This window comes from Notechis scutatus, chromosome 10, assembly GCF_049901735.1.
Source record: "Notechis scutatus isolate UNSWTSFEM ecotype Mainland chromosome 10, rNotScu1.2, whole genome shotgun sequence".
Lineage (NCBI taxonomy): Eukaryota > Metazoa > Chordata > Lepidosauria > Squamata > Elapidae > Notechis > Notechis scutatus.
In genome coordinates this window covers 12,952,675-12,977,164 of record NC_142018.1, presented here as the reverse complement: position 1 = coordinate 12,977,164, position 24,490 = coordinate 12,952,675, and the positions used below count along the sequence as shown (strand labels likewise).

The following is a 24,490-nucleotide window of genomic DNA, read 5'->3' as shown; positions in this document are numbered from 1 at the left end:
GCCAACCCAATGTAATTACAGTGGCCCTATTGTATTCTGTGTGTGTATCATATATATCTATATATTTATATCTATATCTATGTATCTCTAAACAGTAGAATATGAATTCTATTGTACAGTGCAATATTAATGCAATATCAGGGGTTTTCAGTTCAATTGTATAGAATTTTTTGTTTTATTTTTATAGTTATAATGTAAACAAGGTGGTATTTAATTTCACTGTACGAGGTGCAATGACAATGAAGTAAACTACACACACACACACACATATATAGTCCCAGCACACACACACACACACACACACACACATATATAAAATTACAATATAGTAGAGCCACTGTAATTACATTGGTTTGACACTATATATAAAAAGAACAAACCCGATAAAGGGAGCCCATCTAAAAGAGGTTCCTACCGATTTTTTTTAATGCTTTGTTTTTATACTTTTCTTTTCAAAGCCAAGCAAATAAATAATAATAACGACATTTTAATATCAAATCAAATTTGCTTCATCACATCTAAAGCATTGTGTTCCGGAATACAAAGATTTCCTGTATTAAATCAGAACCAAACAAAATGCATTTTAAAAAAGCTATTTTTTCAAAAGCTATTTTAAGAACGCAGCCTTGACTTTGCATGTTGTATACATATTCTCTACGCCTACGATGCCTCTGTATCGTTTGGTTTTATAGCTCACCGGCCAGCTCTAAATGAGCAGGATTTCCATGCAAGTGAGAGAGAGAGCAAATTGATAGATGAGAGAGTTGGAAAAAACTTATAAGTACCAATAATAACTGGAAGTCTAAATTTTGTGAGCTTGTTTTCAAAATCTGCTTAGTATCTCTTGCAAAAAAAAAAAAAAAAGCAGTTTGCTCTACAACACATCCTGTGGCGAATTCTTCCTGTTACTACTTCCCTGTTCTATTTTCTCACTGCTTCAGAGCGAAACAGACTTCAGGTATCACTAGTTTGATGTGAAGTCTCGCGCATTGCACTGCTCTATCCGTTCTGTATTGTATCAATTTTTACCCGTTTTTCAGCATGTTGAATGTGATTTATTGGGGAAGAGAATATTTGGGATGATAAGATTAGTCAGATGACTTTTACAGTAAACAAAAATTAAAAAGAGACCTTCACGTTGAACGAAGCACCAGTGAACAAGTCAACAAGAATCCAGGAAGGTGATGAAGCAAAGGAGTTTATTTTCTCTTTATGAAATGCAATTCATTTTTCCTATCGCTTCTTTGCATTTTTATCCATCACTGCACAAGACATTTTGAAACAGCTGTGTTCTCCGTCGTTTATTAAATCCCATTATCTTGTTTCAAGTGATTTTGGAAGACCTAGGTATTCTTTTACCAAAAGCCTCTGCCATTTGCCTGTAATCATAGTTTTTTTTTCCTGTTCCATTCCAACAGGGGTTTTCATCCTATTGAACACTAAGCAGGATTTTTCTTGTAATCCAAGGTTAATCTCCAGGTGGGCAAAATCTGTGAGGGTTTGGCACGCATGATCGTGATGGGAAGGCAGAGACTGAGGTGAGTCAGAGATCAGAAATGAAGACAAACAATTTCATGCTGGTTTTCTTTTCGGCTGACTTGGAAATGGGATGATCAAACTGCACCTTATCTTGCTGGATAGGAAAACACCTAAACAGCACTTGCTAGTCTTGTTAGTTTTGGCTGGCTTCGAAGACAAACACAAAGGTGAGTAAAAGGCAGTTTTGGAGACAGTTCTCAATCGATCGAACTATTTTGGCTGTGATTGCCTTCTTGCTGATTCTGTTTTTCACCGTGTCCATTCAGCAATTCCTCAGCAAACTGAAGAACGTGGCAACAATTCACAGGGGAAAATGAACATTGGGTGACCGATGGGGATCAAACATCTTCATTCGCTAAATCCATAATTTGCCCAAGGAGGACTTGGAAACTTGGACGTTCTTCTGCTTTCTGGAAGAAAAAAGAGAGAGGAAATAGCTTATATAAAACAGTTTCTAAAAGAGATGGACAAGGGATCTTCTTTTTAAGCGCTTAAAAGATAAGGCCCCTCTCCGTGGAATGCCTAAAAAAAAAAGAGACCTTGGAAAGGTTTGTCACTACATAACAGCACACCTAAAGTGACATCTGACACCAATTTCTTTTGAAGCATCCAGAGATCATTCATTTCCAACATTGGAGCCTTTGAAAAACGCTTCTTCGCCCCTTCAGGAAAGAGATATTTAGTCACACTTCCTCCTCATCCCTGGGATGAACGAGACGGAAGCTTACCTCATGCCAACAACTGTACATGATGGCGTAGACCCTGTCAGAGGCCAGCTGGGGTCGGTAGAGACGCAGCCCTTTGAGGACATGGTCGGTGGTCTCACTGTTGGTGAACCTCTCGTAGGGCATCTTCCCCAAAGTGTGGACTTCCCACATCAGGACACCTGTCCATGGCGAAAACATCACAGAACGTGGGGTCAGGGCAACACTGCTAATTTTAACCTCTTCTGAAATGCCACTCAATTCCTGGCCTCTGCACCACAAGGTCTTGGGTCCCTTCTGCACAAGGCGCTTGTGTGAATGGGACAAAAACCATACAGGTATTACTCAACTTACGACCACCCATTTAGTGTCCCTTCAAAGTTAGAGCGGCACTGGAAAAAAATGACAATTTTTCACATTTACAACCGTGGCCACATCCCCATGGTCACCTGATCAAAATTCAGACACTCGGCGACTGATTCATATTTATGATGGTTGCAGTGTGCCAGGGTCACGTGATTCCCTTTTGCAATTTTCTGACAAGCAAAGTCAACGGGGAAGCTGGATTTACTTAATGTTACGTACTTAGCAACTGCAGTGATTGACTAAGCAACGGTGGCGAGGAATGTTGTAAAATGGGGCAAAAATCTCACTTAACAACTGACTTTTTCTTAGCGGGGGGACTTTTGGGCTCAGTTGTGGTTGTTAAGTCCAGCCTGGTGGTGGCAGCAGTGGTTAGAAAGCAGTACTGCAGGCTACTTCTGCTGACTGCCGGCTGCTTGCAATTTGGCAGATCAAATCTCACCAGGCTGAAGGTTGACTCAGCCTTCCGTCCTTCTGAGGTCAGTAATATAAGGACCCAGATTGTTGGGGGCAATAGGCTGACTCTGTAAACCGCTTAGAGAGGGCTGTGAAGCGGTATATAAGTCTTAAGTGTTATACCTCCCTCCCTCCCTCCCTTCCTTCTCTCCCAGTGGTTAGAATGCAGCATTGCAGATAATTCTGCCCATTGCCAGCAGTTTGATCCTGACCAGCTCAAGGTTGACTCAGCCTTCCATCCTTCCGAGGTCGGTAAAATGAGGAGCCAGATTGTTGGGGGGCAAGAGGCCGACTCTGTAAACCACTTAGAGTGGGCTGTAAATCACTGTGAAGCAGTATATAAGTCTAAGTGCTACTGCTAAGTGCTGTTATGTACATTCACTTGAGATTGAGAGATGTTATTCTCATGTAGCTACAACTGGATGGACAAAGTTCCTGGATTCTAATCTCCCATCCACTTAGAAGTGGGTGCCAAACAATTGCATTGGAACACCTCTGCCTTATGGGATCTGGGATCCTTGTCAATGGCACACTCTGTGGCCAAGAATATGTTGTCATTTCATTCATCAGCCGTGATGGTTTCCTGCTCTGACACATCATCTTCTGTGCCCATAGTTTATAAAGCAGTACTTTATAAAGCCTTGGTAAGACCACACCTGGAATACTGCATCCAGTTTTGGTCACACAATGTTACAAAAAAGACGTTGAGACTTTGGAAAAAGTGCAAAGAAGATCAACTGAGAAGATTAAAGGCCTTGAGATAAAACCATATGAAGAACAGTTGTAGAAACTGGGTATGGCTAGTCTAAAGAAAAGAAGGACTGGGGTGACATGATCAGTATTTGAGGGGCTACCACAAAGAAGAGGAAGTCAAGTCATTCTCCGAAGCCCCTAAAGGAAGAACAAGAAACAATGGGTGGAAACTAATCAAGGAGAGAAGCAACCTGGAATTAAGAAGAAACTGCCTAACAGTGAGGACAAGTGATCAGTGGAACAGCTTGCCACCGGAAGTTGTAGGTGCTTCATCACTGGAGGTTTTAAAGAAGAGACTGAATGGTCACTTGTCTGAAATGCTATAAGATCTCCTGCTTGAGCAGGGGGCTGGACTAGAAGACCTCCAAGATCCCTTCCAGCTCTGTTCTGATTCATATATTATGCTCACCAAAAGCCCAGACGTCCGATTTACTGCTGAACTTGCTATAGAGAAGAACTTCTGGAGGAGACCACCGGACAGGAAATTTGGTTCCCACAGAGCTGATGTAGTCATCATCCAAGACATACCTACAAGGAGAAGGTTGGGTTGGGCAACTTGACGCTGTAATCCTCAAGCCAATAACTCAAGTGGCTCCCAGTCCATTGAGGAAAACAGAAGATTTCTCAGCCTGGGCAACTTTCCCAACCTGCAGACCCATTGGCACCAAAACTCACCTGGAAAGGCCGAAATCAGACACTTTGACCACCCCTTGTTCATTGACCAAGCAGTTGCGAGCAGCCTGTGGTAGACAGATCAAGAGAGGAAGCTTCAATATAAATAAGTGTGATACCGAAATAAAGCATGTCAATGTTTGTTACAGTTATGAACCAGCATTAACTTAAAAGTAACCATCTTCTGAGAGTCAGGATGCCCAAAGCTTGTTTCAAGATTCTCTGGATAGAGCATTGACTGTAAATACTTTAAAGAAAGAAATTGCCTTTGGCCAGAAGGAAGATGTTCATACAGTGCCGGGAAGAGATATAAACTCCCTGAAACCATCAACTATGCTGTCCCTGCATGGTGTGAATTTAGGGGCTCTGATAGCACTTTCAACCTCCATTCTAGAACCTCCATCATTATCCCAGTTTGACCAATCCTGATGGCACTTTCACCCCCATTCTAGAACCTCCATCATTATCCCAGTTTGACCAATCCTGATGGCACTTTCACCCCCATTCTAGAACCTCCATCATTATCCCAGTTTGACCAATCCTGATGGCACTTTCACCCCTGTTCTAGAACCTCCATCATTATCCCAGTTTGACCAATCCTGATGGCACTTTCACCCCCATTCTAGAATCACCATCATGACACCAGTTTGAGCAATTCCCAATGGTACTTTCACCTCTGTTCTAGAACTTCCATCATTATCCCAGTTTGACCAATCCTGATGGCACTTTCACCCCCATTCTAGAACCTCCATCATTATCCCAGTTTGACCAATCCTGATGGCACTTTCACCCCTGTTCTAGAACCTCCATCATTATCCCAGTTTGACCAATCCTGATGGCACTTTCACCCCCATTCTAGAATCACCATCATGACACCAGTTTGAGCAATTCCCAATGGTACTTTCACCTCTGTTCTAAAACCTCCAACCTCCATTGTTTTCCCAGTTTGAGGACCTGATAGCACTTTCACCCCAGTTCCAATATCTCCATCATTAGATTGAGGGTTCCTGGTAGCATTTTCATCCTTGTTGGAGGAGCAAGCTGTGGTCTTCCAGTATTTTCAGACACCTCTAGAATCCTGTACCAGTAGATATGTTGGCTAAGGTCACAGAGATGTGTCCTTCACCAACATCTGGAAGGCCACAAGTCATCCAAGCCTCATCCATGACAAGGTCACCAGTGGTAGCACAACCCAAAGGCATTGACTTCAGTTTTCTCCCTTTAAGCAGTGTGTCACTTACCAGGTCTCTGTGTAGAAACTGTTTGAATTCCAGATACTCCATGGCTTCACAGACATCCTTGCACATATCTAAAAGCTCGGTGGCCTGGAAGGACCGCCGAGTATCCCGCAAGTAGGTCAAGAGGCAACCTTTGGACAAGTACTCGGTGATAATCAAGATTGGTCTTTCCTTCGTGCAAACCCCAAACAGTTGCACCAGGTTGGCATGAGAAAGATTCCTGAAAAGGAAAGCAAGAACCTCATTGGTTTACCTTTGACCTTCATCACTGTTTTTTCCCATCAAATGGCAAAAATAAGGAGCAGATCAAAGCCATCATATAAATTGTTCAGCTTGGACTTAGCATGTTTCAGGAACTCAGCTGTGGTCATTCAGACAACCATTATGTTCTGTTAATCACCAACTGTGGCTTATTTAAGGAATAAATCCTGATTAAACCAACCTTAGTTGGCGTGATGTGCAAACCCAGACCTTCACTCCAAACTGGCTTTTTATGTAAGTGGCAGGAAGGAAAAATGTCCAAGAGTAACATTCAAATCTATTGCAAAGAAAGGTCTTACTTACAACTACAGACAGAAGAAAATTGTCTTCACACTAGCAATTAGAGAGCAAGAAGATAAAGAATATTATAAAATTTGGGATTTATTTTATCAATGGTTAGATAAGAAAATAGAGAAGTAAATTATGTTATAAAAAGGAACAGTATAATATGCAAGATAATATGATGTAATGATATTATATAATTGAACATAATGCAATGAATTCTCAGATTTGTTAAAACTCAGATTTGCTCGATAAGAACTATGTGAATTTATAGTTGAGTCTAATAATGATATAATAATAATACAATGTAATATAATATAATATGTGTAGTTGACTTATGTAATGTGAATATGTTTGGAAGGGGAAGATTGTTGATATTATGACATCGCACGAAAGAAATGTACCAACCGACATGCTGTATTTTGGAAGATGGTTTTATGTTCATGTTTTATGTTTGTGTTTGTTAGCGTCTATCTTTAAAAAATAAAAAAACTTTTACAAAAAAAAGAACGTTGTCTTCAAGTGAACACCTGAGAAGCATCTACCCAAATATACTTCCTTTAATGACAGGAACTGAGCTGAAATAAATCTGAGCCTGCAACATTTGTGGTGGACCACACTGGGCAATCTGAAAGTCCAGAGATGCTTTCAGAATTGGGATGGATACCCACCAAGCATAGCAAGAGGGGAAGGATGTTGGGAGTAGAAGTTGAACAACATCTGGAAGGTTACAAGTTCCTCACCCTGATCTAAAGGAAAGTCTTGATAGAGAAGAGAAGAAAAGGAGATGTTGGCTCACATCATGACTTTGGCTTCATCAATAAAGGCATCTTCTGACATGCAGCCTTCTTTGATCATCTTGATGGCCACGTTGTATTGACCTCGCCACTTGCCATGCTTCACCACTCCAAACTGGCCTGTCCCCAGCTCTTTCAGAAATGTCAGTTCTTTCAGGTCAATCTCCCAGGCCCCTAAGGAGGACACAAAGCAAGGGGTGGATGAAAATCCAGTTGGATGAGTAGAAGACCACCACGGACAATTTCCCGCAAAGCATCTGATATAACATCACTGAAGGTCCTGTAGGAAGTAAATGGATGGCCTTTGAGTCACAACCACACATCAAATATAATATACAGGCTGTGTTCATTGAAGGTGCTATTGAATTAACTAGTTTAATTGTCAGCTTGGAAGCCATTTTTCTTTGAGGCTTCTGGGCTGCCACATCAGAAGTGGTATTCAGCAGGTTCTGACCAGTTCTGGAGAACCAGTAGCAGAAATTTTGAGTAGTTCGGAGAACCGGCAAATACCACCTCTGACTGGCCCCACCCCCATCTATTCTCTGCCTCCCAAGTCCCAGCTGATTGGCTAGGTCTTCTTTTGTTGCCCTGCATAGGAGAATGGAGCTGGAAATCAGGTTAGTGGGGTGAGGAGGGAATGGGATTTTGCAATAACCTTCTCCCAGGAGGAGGGAGGGAATGGGTATTTTACAGTATCCTTCCCCTGCCACACCAAGCCACGCCCACCAAGCCATGCACACCTACTAAGCCATGCCCACAGAACCAGCAATACATTTTGTTGAATCCCACCACAGTGCCACATTCAGTGCCTGGGAATATGGGAGGAGGACTTGAAGGAGCGATGGAAAATTAGCCACAACAACATTCCTTTCTCAGAGAGTCAAGGACATGTTACTCTGCACCTGGAGGGGAGTGACTGGGCATAGTCTCCGGTTGGAACAAAGTAATGATTAATGAACTATTGGGTGCAAGGGTTGGATTTTTGGATTCCCTTTGGGCTAAGGAAAACTCAGAAATCTCAGATTCAGGTTTTCTTCAGATGTGCCAATAATAATAATGATCTCTAATAAAATGGATCTGACAGAAGATGAGTTAACTGGGTTTGCACAATCTTCCCCACATGAACTGCTGAGAGAGCGCAGCCCACGAAACGCCAAAGAAAGAAAGAAAGGAAAGCTTCTAAGTTGTTTATGGATCTAGTGGGTGAACCCAACCAAAAGCACCACACAATTAAGGACATCTAGGTATTACCATATCCAAGCCCTGCAGTGGAAGGAGCAGATTTCTGTTGTGTTGACACAGGATACTTCAATCGGGAGATAAGTCCTGGTGGATAAAAATAACGATGTTATTAGAAGATTACTCAACATTAAGAAGAGCCCATTTGGTGTAGTAACTGAAGGCGCTGGGCTAAAAACCAGAGACTGGTAGTTCTAGTTCTGCCTTGGGCATAGAGTCAACTGGGTGACCTTGGGACCAATCCCTCCCCCCCTCTCTCTCAGTCCTAGGAGGAAGGAGGCAAGAGGAAACGACTTCTGAAAGTGCTGCCAAATAATAATAAAATAAAATATTATTTATAAAATAAAATAAATAATAATGCAATAAAATACAATAAAAATAATAAAATAAAAATAAAATAAAATATAAAAAATAAAACAAAACAAAACAATAAAATAAAGTAAAATAAAATAAAGTAAAATAAAATAAAATAAAATAAAGTAAAATAAAATAAAGTAAAATAAAATAAAGTAAAATAAAATAAAATATAAAAAATAAAATAAAATAAATAATGCAATAAAGGTACAATAACAATAATAAAATAAAAACAATATAAAATATCAATATAAAATATCAAAAATAAAATAAAACAAAAACAAAATAAAGTAAAATAAAATAATTAAAAAAGTAAAATAAAATAAAATATGAAATAATACAATAACACAATAAAATAATACAGTAAAATAAAAGTTGCCATGTGCACATAGGCAGCAATATAAATTCCCTAAATAAATAATAAATTGAAATGAAATGAAATGAAATAAAATAGTAGACTACAACGGAACAGAATGCAGGGACTTGTCCAGATAATTGCCAGGAGTCCAGGCCAATCCAAAGGCACCTTTCTGTGCTCCAAACCCATCATGAAAAAGTAGCACAGATGCCAAAAGCAGCGAAGTATGCTTTTTATCTTCAGAATAATCTTTTGCCTTTTTGCTAAGCACACAGATATCAACCACAAACACGTTCTGCAATAAGGGATTAAATAACACCAGCTTTTCTTTAACTGAGAAGGACTGAGCTGCCTGCGAGAGATAGGTGAGATGCTGAACACCCGTTTAAGTACATTTAAGTATTTTTAAATTAAAAAAAAAACATTTAAGGGTGCTGAGAAGACATGGCACATATTAGCATAACCGTTTGGTACTTCTGGGCTACTGCTAAGGTCTCGGGTCAGCCACGCAAAATTCTAACTGGAGAGCATGATTGATGACTCTTGGCTATGGATGTGTCCCATTGGAGAATATGAATTACGATACACCCAGGAGCTGGAGGGAAAACCAGGGTCAAGGGTGACAATGAACGAAGTGTCTTAGAGTTGGCTACACCCAGGCAGTGCCGGACAGTTTAACTCCCAATAAATCCTTTTTAAGTTTTGGAAGTTTGGCTCGAGACTCATGATTTAAATGGGGGTAATTGCCGGAATCCTGACACAGCTGCTCGTCCTCACCTGCAGAGTTGTGTTGGTGATAGTTGATGAGCTCTGGGATAGTGTCGAAGTGGTGCTTCTCGGCCAGGAAATATTTGTTCTGGGGCGTTGAGCACACCACATAATGGCGGATGGTGCCCTGAGGATCCCTAAGGAAGCAATCAGGTGTTTAAAAAGGGGACTCTGAGAGAAACAAAGACGGGTGACCTGAGAAATTGGATCTCCAGAAAGAAGGAGCCACTGCTGTAGGAAAAGAGAGAGAAAGTCCACCCCGTTTAGAAAGAAAGAGCTAGAAAGTTGGTATGGGATGTTGAGGTCATCTAATCCAGTGATCCCCAACCTTTTTTACACCACGGCCCGGTATCCCCAACCTTTTATATGGCGCGGCCCGGTACCGACATCAGCTGGGCGCCGCCATCTTGTTTTGATGAAAAAGTGCTTCCGGTGAGCTCAGCGGAAGCACTTTTTCATCAAAACAAGATGGCGGCGCCATGCCTCGGTGAGCTTTTCCGGGTAGAAATGGCTTTCTACCTGGAAAAGCTCACCGAGCATGGCATGCCCGCCATCTTGTTTTGATGAAAAAGTGCTTCCGGTGAGCTTTCACCCGGAAAAGCTCACCGGAAGCACTTTTTCATCAAAACAAGATGGCGGCGCCTAGCAAGCCAGCGGCCCAGTATGACTTGTTCCATGGACCGGTCCCGGTCCGCGGACCAGTGGTTGGGGACCCCTGATCTAATCTAATCCATTGTTCAGTGCAGGGATATCTCCACTCCTCTTTATTTAAAACTTTTTAACAATTAATAACACTAGGATCTATAAGAAACAATATATATATAAACCTCAGAAAACAAATATATATATGTATTACATGTAAGTACCCGTGAAAACTTAAGAAAACACACACACACACACACACACACACACAACTTTTTATAATTACATTATCTAGGAACCCAAAACTGATTAAGAATAAATTATTATGCCTTTGTCCTGCATAATTAATAAACTTCAGCCAAGTAAACTAAAGGCCATCTTCCGGGTGATTATGATATTGTTGAATTTTTTTATTATTATTATTTGGTCAACTTTTCCATATAAAAACTATGGACCTTCAAGCACCCTATCCCATTACAGTTTATACAGAGTTGGAAGGGACCTTGTAGGTCATCTAGTCCAACCCCCTGCCCAAGCAGGAGACCCTACACCATTTCTGACAGATGGCAGTCCAGTCTCTTCTTTAAAGCTTCCATTGTCAACCATAAGGACGTTTCTCCTAATACGTTGCTAAAATCTACAGATCGTGGAGCCCTTCTTGAGGACTAACCTGGTGTGGAATTCACATTTATTTTTTTATCAGCAGGTCAAACTCACCCAGAGGACTTAGCAAACACAGAGACAGTGTATTTGCCTGTCTTGCTGATAGAATCTCGAACAATGAAACCGCCATCTTTGCTCTGAAATATAGAAATGCCTAAATGTTTCAGTTGTGAGGATTGAGGAATGATTAATTTTTCAGTGTAAGACAAGACCTAGATCTCTTGATGGAAGCCCCTCTTGGGAGGTTGCTTCTAAACCCTTTGATAATGGTACACTGATCTAGAATGCTGGCTTACTAGCCCTAGTAGCAAGTAGTAGTTAGTAGTAGTAAAACTCTACGTCTACATCTATTGCATCCTTCACAAGGATTATAAGCAAAGACAAATTCTTGGCATACAATTTAGGATCTTAGAATGAAATGATATGCTATACAAACTGGTTCCTGGTCATTAGCTACTCCTGATTGGATCCAGAAACTAAGCAGAAATAAAAGGGGTCCCACAGAACAGACACAGTGTATTCACAATCATAGATGATTTCCCCCAAATCTTTATTTAGAATTCCTTGCAGTTTTTCTCAAACTTGGCAAGTTGTGTGGACTTCAACTCCCAGAATTCCCAAGCCAACAAATTCCCCCCTCCCATGTGCTGGCTGGGGAATTCTGGGAGTTGAAGTCCACACAACTTTAATTTGCAAGAGTTGAGAAAACACAAATTCCTTGCAATGAAAGGAAGAGGAGGAAGGACGGGCGAGACAGACACAAAACAATACCTCTTTCTTCAGCAATTCTTCCGCTTGCCTTCGGGTTATGTTTTTCAAATACCACCTAAAACACGACAAGATAATTGTCAAGAAAGAACACCTAGGATGAAAGTCAAGCATAGAGAGCCTTGTGGGAGGAATTTATTTGGAGTAAAGAATGAAAATGAAATTCTCCAGAAGAATTGATTTAGGGGTTCATTCCCAAACCTGCCTTCCTGTTTGATGCCAATATGGGACAAAGCAATGTTGAGCATCTGGTCCAGAGGTGGTATTCAGCAGGTTCTGACCAGTTCTGGAGAACCAATAGTGGAAATTTTGAGTAGTTCAGAGAACCGGCAAATCCCACCTTTGACTGGCCCCGCCCCCATATATTCTCGGCCTCCCATTGAGTCCTAGTTGATTGGCTGGGTCTTCTTTGGTTGCCCCACACAGGAGAATGGAGCTGGAAAGCAGGTTAGTGGGGTGGAGAAGGAATGGGGATTTTGCAGTATCCTTCCCCTGCCATGCCCACCAAGCCACACCCACAGAACCGGTCGTAAAAGAATTTGTATCCCACCACTGATCTGGTCCCACCCATCTTATTACTAGCTGACCTTCTACGTCTGGAGTCCAGATGGACAAGCTATCATCTCAAATGGTGGAGGAGGAATGAAACATCTGGAGAAAGAAATCCGACTGACAATGAGGCAGAAGAGCCCGGACTTGAACTGAATAATTCAGTCCATCAGTCCTCTGCCATCTGGAGTCCATTAGATGTGTTGGAGTATATCTGTCATCTCCATGAAAGGATCCAGCCAATCAGAGGACACTCACTCAAATATCTCCAGAGAATCTCTTGTTTCGGTGATGTAATTGGAGGGGATGTAACCTTGTTTCCTGGGTGGAAGGAAGCAGAAGGGGAAGAAGAAGAAGGATGATAAGACCACTAGAGTTCTCATGCAGAACGTCTCAGGCTTCCTTTAATAAGTCTAAGAGAATGGCAAATCTAAAACTATAGAGTCTTGATGCTTACATAGCTGAGTTAAATGTAGGCATTATTGCCTTACTGAACATCACAAACAATTGTTCAAAACTGACCTTGTTTGCCTGTCCAGTGGGAATTTCCCATGATTAAAGCACTCAAAGTCAGAAGGGATGGGTCAGATATTTTCGCCGTGCAGGTAAACAAAGACATTTGCACACCCACACACCCTTCAAAATAAACATTTGGGAACTCTAACTCCTGAAATGCTAAACCAACATCAATCTGAACCAGTATGGCTGGCTGGGGAATTCTGGGAGTTGACGTCCATGGATCTTTGCCTGAATTGGTATTGAGTTTCCTGCCTAGGCAGGGGGTTGGATTAGAAGACCTCCAAGATCCCTTCCAGCTATTCTATTCTATTCTATTCTATTCTATTCTATTCTATTCTATTCTATTCTATTCTATTCTACTCTACTCTACTCTACTCTACTCTACTCTACTCTACTCTATTCCAGCCAAGTTGAGAAACACTGATCTAGATCATAAGCCAAACCACAATGATATCTACCCCAAGACAATGTGACCGTTGCCATTGCCCTTCTTTCTCCCATCTCATACCCATTCTGGTCTTGGGCTCTCCACCAGGATTCACTACTCTCCTCCAGGACGAGATATTCTTCCCCTTTCTGCAGCTGCAAATCCTGGTCATTCATGGGGGTGTAATCGTAGAGAGCGATCACCTTCCTCGTCTTGGAAGGAATGCTGGGTGTCGGCTTGGGCGGCAGAGGCTTCTTCATGAACTTTGGAAGCATTGGGAAAGCAAGGTGGAAAATATAAGGCCTTCCAGGGATCTGATCACAAGACTCAGACCCTGCCCAGGCATTAGGGGTGTCGAATCTACCCACACCAGGGGGGGGGCCTGGTGGCTCACGTGGTTAGGACACTGAGTCAAAAGTCGATTAAGAGGTCAACAGCTCGGCAGTTCGATACCCAAGAGTGAGCCACAAGATGGAATGAGCTCCCATCAATTTGACCCAGCTCCCGCCCACCTAGCAGTTCGAAAGCATGCAAATGCAAGTAGATAAATAGGTACTACTTTGTTGGAAAAATAACTGGGGTGTGAAAAGGGCCCCCTCGGGCGTCCCCTGGGCAACTGTGATGCCACCGGCTAATCCTTTCAACCCAGAAGCCCCTTAGAAGTTGCTTCCGACATGAATGTAGTAGCCATAGGGGGTTAGGATTGTAGTAGACATAGTAGCCACACCAGCCCATAAAATTACCTGATTCTCCTCTGGCGTTGGAGGCAATGGCTTTTCAGGCTTCTGGAACAAACGGCCACTTTTGAAACCTTCAAGGAGAGGACAAGTGTGATTAATTGATTGATTATTATTTTTTGATTGATTGATATGATATGGATTGATAGAGCTGATATCCTGCCTTTCTGTGTATAGGTGGTTAACCATGACAGGTACAGTAGTCCTTGGCTTAGGATCACAAATTGGAATCAGAATTTCCACTGCTAATCAAGATGCTTGTTCAGTGAGTCCCGCCCAACGTTACAACCGTTTTTGTCATTAAAGGAATCATTGGGCATTAAGTGCATTCAGCTTCCCTCCTTGACTTTGCTTGATTGGGAAGGTTGCAAATCACATGACTCCAGGGCGCTACGACCATTATAAATCGATGCTTTGGAAGCCATATTAGCACCAGATGCTTCCACACTGCCACGTTCTCGAGCCTGGGAAAATGGGAGGGGGGAATTTCTTGGAGTGTATGTGGTTAGACACAGTAACATTCTTTCTCTAAGTCAAGGTCATGTTATTCTGCCCATAAGTGAGGTAAAGTCTCAAGTTGGGATGGATGGTGATTGGGGCATGTGATGTGATGATGGGTGCAGGGGATGGATTTGTAATTTTTTGCTTATTGCAAGGAAGTCCAGAACTTTCAGATTCGGGATTTCCCAGATGTGCCAGTTTACTATCCAAATAAAACAGAATTTTTCAGAAGATGCTTGTCTCGGAGTTATTGTTTGGAGTGGAGGAAAGCTGACACCAGCTACCAAGCACCTAATTTTTGATCATGTGGCTGTGTCTTAAGTGCAAGGACCAGTTGTAAGTCACTTTTTTTCGGTGCTGTTCTAACTCTGAACAACCACTAAATGAACAATTGTAAGTTGAGGACTACCTGCATAAATAAAGGAAGAAGCTGAGATGAGAGTGAAGACACAAGTAGAAGGCGAGGTGGTTTCTTACTTTGACTCCTGCCGGCCAAAACTTTGCATCCCATGGCCATTTTGGCGGTCTGGAGGCAACAAAGATATTGTCCATCTGTCCAGAAACAAGGATGATACTTCTGCACCAAGTTGCTGTTATAATAGGTCACTGCAGCAAATATGGAATAAGAGAGGAGATTTCTGAAGAGAATGCCAAGCAGTAACTCGGACCGTAGCAGTATGATTTATTTGTTAAAACATTCACTTAGCAATTCAACATTATATCTACATTCACTCCCTTCATTTTAACCCTGGCTCAACAAAACACAAGGACTATGTTTGCTGATCATGCAATGCCCAAACCAATCAATCTATCATATTATTACAGCTTAATCTGATGGCCTAATAATCTATTTGGAAAAGGTCTATGACCTACAATTGTCTTTTTAATTAAATCTTGTACAAACCCAGCCATTATACTGGTCTTATCCCTAGGCCCCTTGCTTGGTTGCAACCATCAATCTCATAATAAACCTTTTTCAAGAGGCAACTGGACTTTCTGGGTTGTTGTTTTGTTTTTTGAAGATGTTTTGCTTCTCATCCAAGAGTTCATTATCAGAGCTGAAGAAGCTTCTTGGACGAGAAGTGCGTTTTGCCGTGCCTCAGATGTTTTATTCACAGGGACTGCTGTAGAGGGTAAGCATTAGAGCTTTCTTAAATGCACAGCACAGACGTAAAGCATGCATGCTCGTGTGAAGTGTGCCATCACCGACCCGGTTGTTACACCGGTGGGATTCCACCCCTGGTTTCAAACACATGGATACTGACTGCTTTTCAGTTGATGAATCCAGCGGATCCGTAATTCCTCCATGGGAGAGAAGACATAGAGAGGTCCTTCGTCATATACAATCTTGGGGACACATAAAGCAGACATAAACAGTGGTTAAAAGATAGATAGCCCTCCACCTACAAGCATCGGTTTAGTGAGTGTACAAAGCTACAGTGGCCCTGAAAAAAAGTGAGTCATGATTGCTCCTCATACTTCCGACGGTCGCAACATCCCCATGGGTGACGTGATCAAAAATTCGGCTGCTTGGCAACTGGCATGAGATTATAGCGGTTGCGGCAACGCGGTGTTATGGGGTCGCCATTTGCAACCTTCTGGCAAGTGAAGTTAATGGGAGAAGCCAGATTCCCTTAATCACCATGTGATTCGTTTAAGAGAGCCAAGGTGGCACAGTGGTTAGAAGGCAGTATTGCAGGCTAATTCTGCCTACTGTCAGGAGTTCAATCCTGACCGGCTCAAGGTTGACTCAGCCTTCCATCCTTTCTGAGATCAGCAAAATGAGGACCCAGATTGTTGGGGGCAATAGGCTGATTCTGTAAACTGCTTAGAGAGGGCTGTAAAAGCCCTGCTAAGTGGTATATAAGTCTAAATGCTATTGCTATTAACAATTGCAGTAAATTATTTAACAACAAGGCCAAAAAAGATCATAAATTGGGCATGGCTCACTTAACAATTGCTTTGCTTAGCAACAGCAAATTCTGGCTCCGATTCTGATCATAAATAAAGGACTAGATGTATTAGGTTTGTACTGGGGGCGGGGGGGGGGAGGTCAGGTTTACGAGCTGGATTGACCGCAGAATTCATTGGATGATTTAAAACAGTTGCTTTCTTCAGCCTTACCTGGGTGATATTGGAGCACGCTCCTAGGTAAATTTTCTTGAGAAAAGATGGGGTATTAAAAATGTATTCTTTATACACTTTTCTCAAGAAAATTGTTACCAAGGAATGTGCTACCCAGGTTAGGATGAAGAAAGTGACTGTCTTAACTCATCCAATGAATTATTGTGGTCAATCCAGCTCTTAAACCTGACTTTTCAAACCTAATATATCTAGTACAAACCTAATACATACATCTTTATATGTATATGTATCTTGGCTCCCTTAAGTGAATCCCCATGTTTGATAAGCCTTGCTCTTATTCTAACTTTATATACAAACCATAGTCATATACAAAGAATTTTGGAAAGAAATTATACACTATTACATAATAGTCAGGAGATGTCTAAGTTTAGTTGGTCTGAACCTTCTTAAGAGAAGGATATATTTTATGACTGTTTTAGGGAGCAGGTGTTGGAGACTTCAACCATCTATCTGGATGAAGGAGTCTTACAAGAAATTATCTGCTTAGAATAGTATTTGTCAATTTTGGCAACTTTAACATGCCTGGACTTCAACATCCTCTATGGCGCAGTGGTTAGAGTGCAGTACTGCAAGCTACTTCTGCAGCCAGCTGCCTACAATTTGGCAGTTCAAATCCCACCAGGCTCAAGGTTGACTCAGCTTTTCATCCTTCGAGATGGGTAAAATGAGGACCCAGATTGTTGGGGGCAAGAGGCTGACTCTGTAAACCGCTTAGAGTGGGCTGTAAAGCACTGCAAAGCGGTATATGTAAGTCTAAGTGCTATTGCTATCCTAGCTGGGAAATCCTGGGTATCGAAGCTCCTGCTTCTTAAACTGTTTCAACTCCTGCTCTCAAAACCACGCTATAGAGCAGGGGTCTCCAACGTTGGCAACTTTAAGACTTGTGGACTTCAACGCCCAGAGGTCCTCAGCATTGCTGAGGACCTCTGGGCGTTGAAGTCCACAAGTCTTAAAGTTGCCAACGTTGGAGACCCCTGCTATAGAGCACTGCACACCAGAACAACTAGACACAAGGACAGTTTTTTCCCAAATGCCATCACTCTTCTAAACAAATAATTCCCTCAACACTGTCCAATTATTTACAAAGTCTGCATTACTATTAATCTTCTCATCACTCCTTATCACCCATCCCCTCCCATTTCTGACTGTATGACTGTAACTTTGTTGCTTGTAACTTTATTGTCTATATTGACTGTTTCCTAGTATGATTTGTATCCTATGTTGTCCTTTATGATTCTTGACGAATGTATCTTTTCTTTTTATGTACCCTGACAGCACATGCACCAAGACAAATTCCTTGTGTATCTAATCATACTTGGCCAATAAAGAATTCATTCATTCATTCATTCATCCATCCATTCATTCATTCAAGTTGCCAATATTGAGGAACACTGCATTAAAAGGATAAGTTGATTGATCTTCAGAATATCAAAAGCACCTCCAATCATGAGGCCTTTGGTTATACGTTTTTCTAACTTCACTCATACAATATGTACAGCAGGCCATTTGAAGAGCTTGGCATTATATTTTCCCAGCCTCCTAAACTTAGCTACTTTGGGTGTTGGCCCAGCCTGACATAGAAACCCAAACTTCTTGGCTAATGTTTGTTTCATCAGTGAGGATTGAAAAGATGATGGGAAAAAAATAATAAACTTACTTGGAAAGGATAAGGAAACCTTTCTATAATGGAAATCTGCTCGTGTTCATTTGCATCTTCTTTTCGCTGCATGCAAAACAGTTGAAATAAATGATACATGCATGCATGCATGCACAACATACACATGTGCATATAATGAGTACACCAAAGCAAATTCTATGCTTGTGCATCACACTTCGGGGGAATTTGAAAAGCTGGGAACGTTCCACCTGGCTCCCATAGGCAAAATTTTCATAATCTAACTGTGAAATTTCCCTGTTGCCGAGCCAACTAGACATCATTCTTTGTGGTTGGCCTTTCATTCCTAGCCAAGGATCCTAGTTTGGGTATGCAAGTAAAAAACAAAAAACAAAAAGCAAACAATGCTTTTTTCATCACTTGACTGACAGCTCCCTATAGCAGGAGGAGTTGCAGTGAGAATGGCCCACCAACATGCCACAGTATCTGGGACTAAACCAGCATTCTTAGAAGAGGCAGAAATGTCTCCTTACTGATATCCGTCGTTCCGGAGGAGGGTTGTTTTCTGGAACCACAATCTCGACACAGGTGATTTTATCAATGTCCACCGAGCCCTTCTTACTTCCTCTGCGCTGCAGGAAGACAGTGAAAATATTTGGAGGGTTTAAAAAAAACAAAACATTCCCAGCCAGGACTAATCTTAACCAGTCCCCCAAGATAAGCACACACCTTTCAGTGCTGTGGAATGCTGCCAAAAACAGAAGTATCCAATTAACTATAAAAGAAACCAACCGAAGTACAAGGAAAAACCAACCAGAGTACACAGAGCTTCAAGGAGGACTCGGAACCGATCGAACTACTTGGCTTCCTGCAAAGGTTTCATCATTTAGGCCTGACTTTTATCCCTTATGGGAGGGGCTATCACCTACCAGCCTTACTCCTGAGTGACCCCTTTTGTCTCAGCTACTCTTGCCTTCTAGCAGTTCTGCACATACACACACTGGGAACAGGCTCCCCTTCTTCCTCTGCCTCGCTGCTGCCAGGCTTTGGAGGCAGCACCCCCTCCCAGATGGTCCTGGCCCCATCTCTGCATCGGACGCAGGACCCTCGTCTGAGTCCTCTCCAGACTCCCAGACTGGTCCCCGTTCTTCCCCACTGTCCGATTCCGCTGCCATCTGCAGAGGCTTCCGGTGAACCACAACATCACTTGACAAATGTCTCACTTAGAAATGTTGGAGCTCAATTGTGGTCGTAAGTTGAGGACTACCTGTACTATCAAATTTAGGGATGAAACGGGTGATAAAGTGGGAGTATCCGGTTGTTGATGTGTCTGAGAGCTAATCCCTTTTCCCCTTTCGATAAATCTGGTTAAAGAAGACTTTCTGCAAATCTTGTTTTCTGTCGTTCAAGGGTCTCCGAGGACTCACCCCACGTTCGAAGTCGTACTCATAGTAAGAGAGCTTGGTCTCTGTCAGCATAAAGAGGCGCTTCTTGAAATTCAGCGGAGAAGTCTTTTTCTTCTGCTGGGAACGTTTCAGAAAGATGCTCTCTAGGATGACATTGGACATGGCTCCTCTCCTCTTCCTCTCCCTCTTCCTCCTCCGTGATCAATTTGCTGGACTGCCGCTGCCAACAACCGTGAAATCGCTAAGCAAAATTGAACAGTGGCATTTATTTCTATCCACATACATACATACATACCAAATTCTTAAACAATGGTATTTATTTCTATCCAATCATAGATAGATATATAGATGGATGGATACATAGATACATACATACAGACAGACAGACAGACAGACAGACAGATAGATGATAGATAGATAGATAGATAGATAGATAGATAGATAGATAGATAGATAGATAGATATGTGTATGTGTGTGTGTATGTGTGTGTGTGCATGGATAGATAGATGATAGATAGATGACAGATATATAAACAGATAGATATAGATAGATGGATGGATACACAGATTCATAAATAGATAGATAGACCAACAGACAGATAGACAGACAGATAGATAGATCATAGATAGATGATGGATATATATATATAGATAGATGGATGGATACACAAATTGATAGATAGATAGATAGATAGATAGATAGATAGATAGATAGATAGATAGATAGATAGATAGATAGATAGATGGATGGATGGATGGATGGATGGATGGATGGATGGATGGATGGATGGGTGGGTGGGTGGGTGGGTGGGTGGGTGGGTGGATGGATGGATGGATGGATGGATGGATGGATGGATAGATAAACAGATAGATAAACAGATAGATGATGGATGGATGGATAGATGATGGGTGGATACAGATGGATGGATAGATGGATGGATAGATACTCAGATAGGTAGGTAGGTAGGTAGATAGATAAAGATATGGATGGATAGATGGATGGATGGATGGATGGATGGATAGATAGATAGATTTGCTGGCATTTGGGTGGCATGTAGATTTAATCATTTTTATGTATTTATTTGTACCCTGTCTTTATTCACCATATGTTTAACTTAGTGAACACATTCATACCTTCCTCCTCCTATTTTCCCCAGAACAACCACCATGGGGGGTGGGTTGGGCTGAGAGAGAGTGACTGGCCCAAAGTCATGCAGCTGGCTTTCATGCCTAAGGTGGGACTAGAACTCACTGTCTCCTGGTGATTGTCCCAAAGTCATCCAGCTAAGGCAGGACTAGAGCTCATGGTCTTCCACTTTCTAGCCTGATGCTTTAATAATAATAATAATAATAATATATTGTAGCTGGTTGCACAAACAATGTATGTAGCCAGGAATATTAAATTCTGTAGAATTGCTGACAGGTCAGGTGGCATAAAAATGTAATAATAATGTATTGTTATTGTTATGTACATTATCTACTCTTTGCATATGTGATGTTGTGTAATACAGGCTCACTCCTGTTGTATTAACTTTAAACAACATTATTTATGCAACCAGCAAAAAAAAGGGTATGTTTCAACAACATTATTTTGAAGGGGCAAACATATGATATTCATATTCTTCATGGCCCATTTTACTACTATACTTTTAATTACCTTACTTCAGTAGTAATGGTCAGATAGCCAGAAAAAAGCAGTGCTCTTGAAAGCTAATCTATTTTTCATTTCTGCCACACAGATATAGATGGAAGGCAGTAGTACATATGGAATAGAATTCTTTATTGATTAAGTGTGATAGGACACACAAGGAATTAGTTTCCGGTGCATAAGCTCTCAGTGTACATGCAAACAACAAGGTGATAAATCATAAATCATAGTTACTATCATTAATCATCAGATAGAAACAACTACTGATCAGTCATGTTACTAACAGAAGGTAGTAAGGAAGATGAGGAGTTAAGAAAGGATGAGAAATGAGAAGATGAGAAGGATAATACCAATACAGCCCTACTACATGGCTAAATATCTTTAAGCCTAAGGTGGTGCTGTGGGAATGAGGTCTTCAGCGAGTGATGGCAAAACAGCCTTTGTATCTAGTTATTTTGGCATTTAGTTAGACCAGGGGTCTTCAAACTTGACAGCTTTAAGATTTGTGGACTTCAACTCCCAGAATTCCTCCTCCAGTCATGTTAGCTGAGGAATTCTGGGAGTTGAAGTCCACAAGTCTTAAACTTGCCAAGTTTGAAGACCGTTGAGTTAGACTATCATTAAATATTAGGCTCTAATATCCTGGGAAGACAGTTTGAATTAAAAAGGGGGAAAAAGGAAGTGCTATTTCCTTGAACCACGTTTTCCTCTAGTCAGGGAAATGGTTGCCATTTTTGATGTACTGTACAACTCCCCCTCTTTTTTTTTTTGCATTGATTCAGCATCTACTGTGCACCAATGTGCTTTATGAAAAATTCAAAGCTGTGCACCCCTAATATCAAGAAAGGAAGCCTATAGTCCTTATCCACCTTCTGCTTGAAGATGGTCAACTGAGCCAACCTTACATTCTCCCCTGATAACTGTCCCCATTGTCAAAATGCTGCTCCTGACAGGATGATTTCCATAATCACTGGAATCTGGCTTCTGGGATTTTTAAGAAAAAGTCCACGCAAGATGTCTTTAGGTTCTAGAAAGGCCCAATTGTCCACTAATCCTTGCCCTGCCTGTCTTTCCTTCAAGCTAACTATATCCAGTACTGACATTGTGTTTGCCCTTCTTTGCATCTATTTGTGTTGGGCTTTAACTCCACAGATCATGTGAATTTGGCCATTGTGCTTTGCAAACCACAAATTACACAGATGAGTGGCATGTGTCAACCCAGCCAGAGCATCTCTGTAGAAGGCTGAAATTCTACAAAAGTCAACTAGACAGAACTTGCTTCTGAGTAAATCTAGGCCTCTACAAAATGCCCACACAAAGTAGGAAGAAAGAGAGCTAATGCACACACCTGTTAGATAGCACAGCTGCCTCTTCTGTGTACATTTTTAAAAAAATCAAGAATCACCTTGTAATGCATGAACTGTAAGCTTTCAGTCTGCCTATAGTGGACAGCTGCATTCTCAGAGATTCGCAGGGCTAGGTTCCCAGAAAAGTGCCACGTTAAAGGAGCATAAAACAGACAGATGTAAATATTATGTAAAATATTGGCACTGAATTTATTTCTTCCCCAGGAATTAACCAAATGCTGATATAGAGCAATTGTTGTAATTTCTTAAAAGTTCTTGCTTTGTTAGAATAAAGGAAGGAAGGAAGGAAGGAAGGAAGGAAGGAAGGAAGGAAGGAAGGAAGGAAGGAAGGAAGGAAGGAAGGAAGGAAGGAAGGAAGGAAGGAAAGGAAGGGAGAAAAGAAAGAAGAAAGGGAGAAAAGGGAGAGAGGGAGGAAGGAAGGGAGAAAAGGAAGGAACGGAGGAAAGGAAGGAAGGGAGAGAGATGATAGAGATGATAGAGGAAGAGGTAGAAGTAGAAATAGAGATAGTGGCAGAATATAGAGATATAGAGATGAGCAATTGTAATTGCTTCAAAGTTCTTTCCTTGCTAGAATAAAAAAAGGGAGGGAGGGAGGAAGGAAGGAAGGAAGGAAGGAAGGAAGGAAGGAAGGAAGGGAGAGAGATGATAGAGATGATAGAGGAAGAGGTAGAAGTAGAAATAGAGATAGTGGTAGAATATAGAGATATAGAGATGAGCAATTGTAATTGCTTCAAAGTTCTTTCCTTGCTAGAATAAAAGAAGGGAGGGAGGGAGGGAGGGAGGGAGGAAGGAAAGAAGGAAGGAAGGAAAGAAAGAAGGAAGGAAGGAAAGAAAGAAATAAAGGAAAGAGAAAGAAGGAAAGAAAGGAGAAAGGAGAGAGAAAAGGAAGGGAAGATGGGGAAAAGAAGGGAGGGAGGGAGGGAGGAAGAGAGAGAGAGAGAGAGAGAGAGGATAGAGATGATAGAGGAAGAGGTAGAAGTAAAAATAGAGATAGAGAAACGAAGTCACTTACTGGCTATTTCCTCTTTCTTTTCTTCCGTAGATTACAGGCTTTCCTTTCAGCGAGAGGCCCCCAGATTCTGGGAGATGTGACCCCCACTGCCTTTCTGATATTTGAGCAGAGGGTCGGAGCAATGGCAGTTGCCGGAGGAGATGGGTTTGAAGAGCCACATTGAACAACATGCAGTCCAACTCTCATCTGAACTAACCCCACCCTTTCAGTTCCCCTTTTCTTAGTTTCTGACCAAGCTGTCTCTGTTTCCTCTCACCGAGAGGCCACATGGGTGCAAGACAAGATTTATTTTTTGTTAGTTTTTGGAGGAGGGAGGGATCTCTAGTTTCTTGTCAGTCCCCCCCCCCCTCCAAAGGCAATGAAATCATCTCCAGGTGCGAAAAGACTAGAAAAGGCAGCTGGACAAACTGGTTGGTGTAGAAGCCAACCATGGAGACCAAAAGGGACCCACAAAAGCTTTCCAACTAAGGGCTTTACACAGTATTCTTCTTCCAACCGTTGAATTGGAAATGTCCTGTGGAATCCAAAAGCTTGCTTTTGACGAAGAGCACTCCACTCCTCCGCTTGCAGTAGAATACCTTATGCCACTAGACTTGAAATTTTGGACCTAGACAACTTAGAACTATACTGCCTGTGGTGTGACCTAAGCTTAGTACACAAAATTGTCTGCTACAACGTCCTGTCAATGACTACTTCAGCTTCAACCA

The 24,490-nt window shown here is 41.7% G+C and overlaps 1 protein-coding gene across 2 annotated transcripts; it reads right to left on the bottom strand.

The window, feature by feature from the left end:
- Positions 1 to 469: 469 nt before the first annotated feature.
- On the bottom strand, positions 470 to 24,009 carry BTK (Bruton tyrosine kinase). Of its 2 annotated transcripts, XM_087972131.1 has the most exons (19): positions 23,784 to 24,009; positions 19,778 to 19,997; positions 18,884 to 18,982; positions 18,393 to 18,458; positions 15,856 to 15,937; positions 15,068 to 15,196; positions 14,096 to 14,163; positions 13,434 to 13,615; positions 12,665 to 12,727; positions 11,861 to 11,915; positions 11,144 to 11,226; positions 9,794 to 9,921; positions 8,317 to 8,391; positions 7,068 to 7,239; positions 5,729 to 5,945; positions 4,491 to 4,555; positions 4,225 to 4,343; positions 2,268 to 2,425; positions 470 to 1,949 (listed from the first exon to the last, which is right to left on the bottom strand). In XM_087972131.1, exons 2-19 carry the CDS (start codon positions 19,916 to 19,918, stop codon positions 1,878 to 1,880), a joined length of 1,974 nt encoding a protein of 657 aa, XP_087828257.1. In that variant the 5' UTR covers positions 19,919 to 19,997; positions 23,784 to 24,009; the 3' UTR covers positions 470 to 1,877. The 2 variants fall into 2 exon arrangements, with proteins under 2 accessions (XP_087828257.1, XP_087828258.1); XM_087972132.1 differs by lacking the exon at positions 23,784 to 24,009 and having other exon boundaries at positions 18,884 to 18,977; positions 19,778 to 19,931.
- Positions 24,010 to 24,490: the final 481 nt, after the last annotated feature.

What these genes read in the sequence shown, in the direction of transcription:
- BTK (XM_087972131.1), bottom strand. Translation starts at nt 19,918, where the DNA reads ATGTCCAATGTCATCCTAGAGAGCATCTTTCTGAAACGTTCCCAGCAG. An exon ending in AGTACGACTTCGAACGTGGG is followed by an intron (nt 18,983 to 19,777) that starts GTGAGTCCTCGG and finishes GTCTTCCTGCAG; the next exon opens with CGCAGAGGAAGTAAGAAGGG. An exon ending in GTGTTTGCTAAGTCCTCTGG is followed by an intron (nt 9,922 to 11,143) that starts GTGAGTTTGACC and finishes TTGCTTCCTTAG; the next exon opens with GGATCCTCAGGGCACCATCC.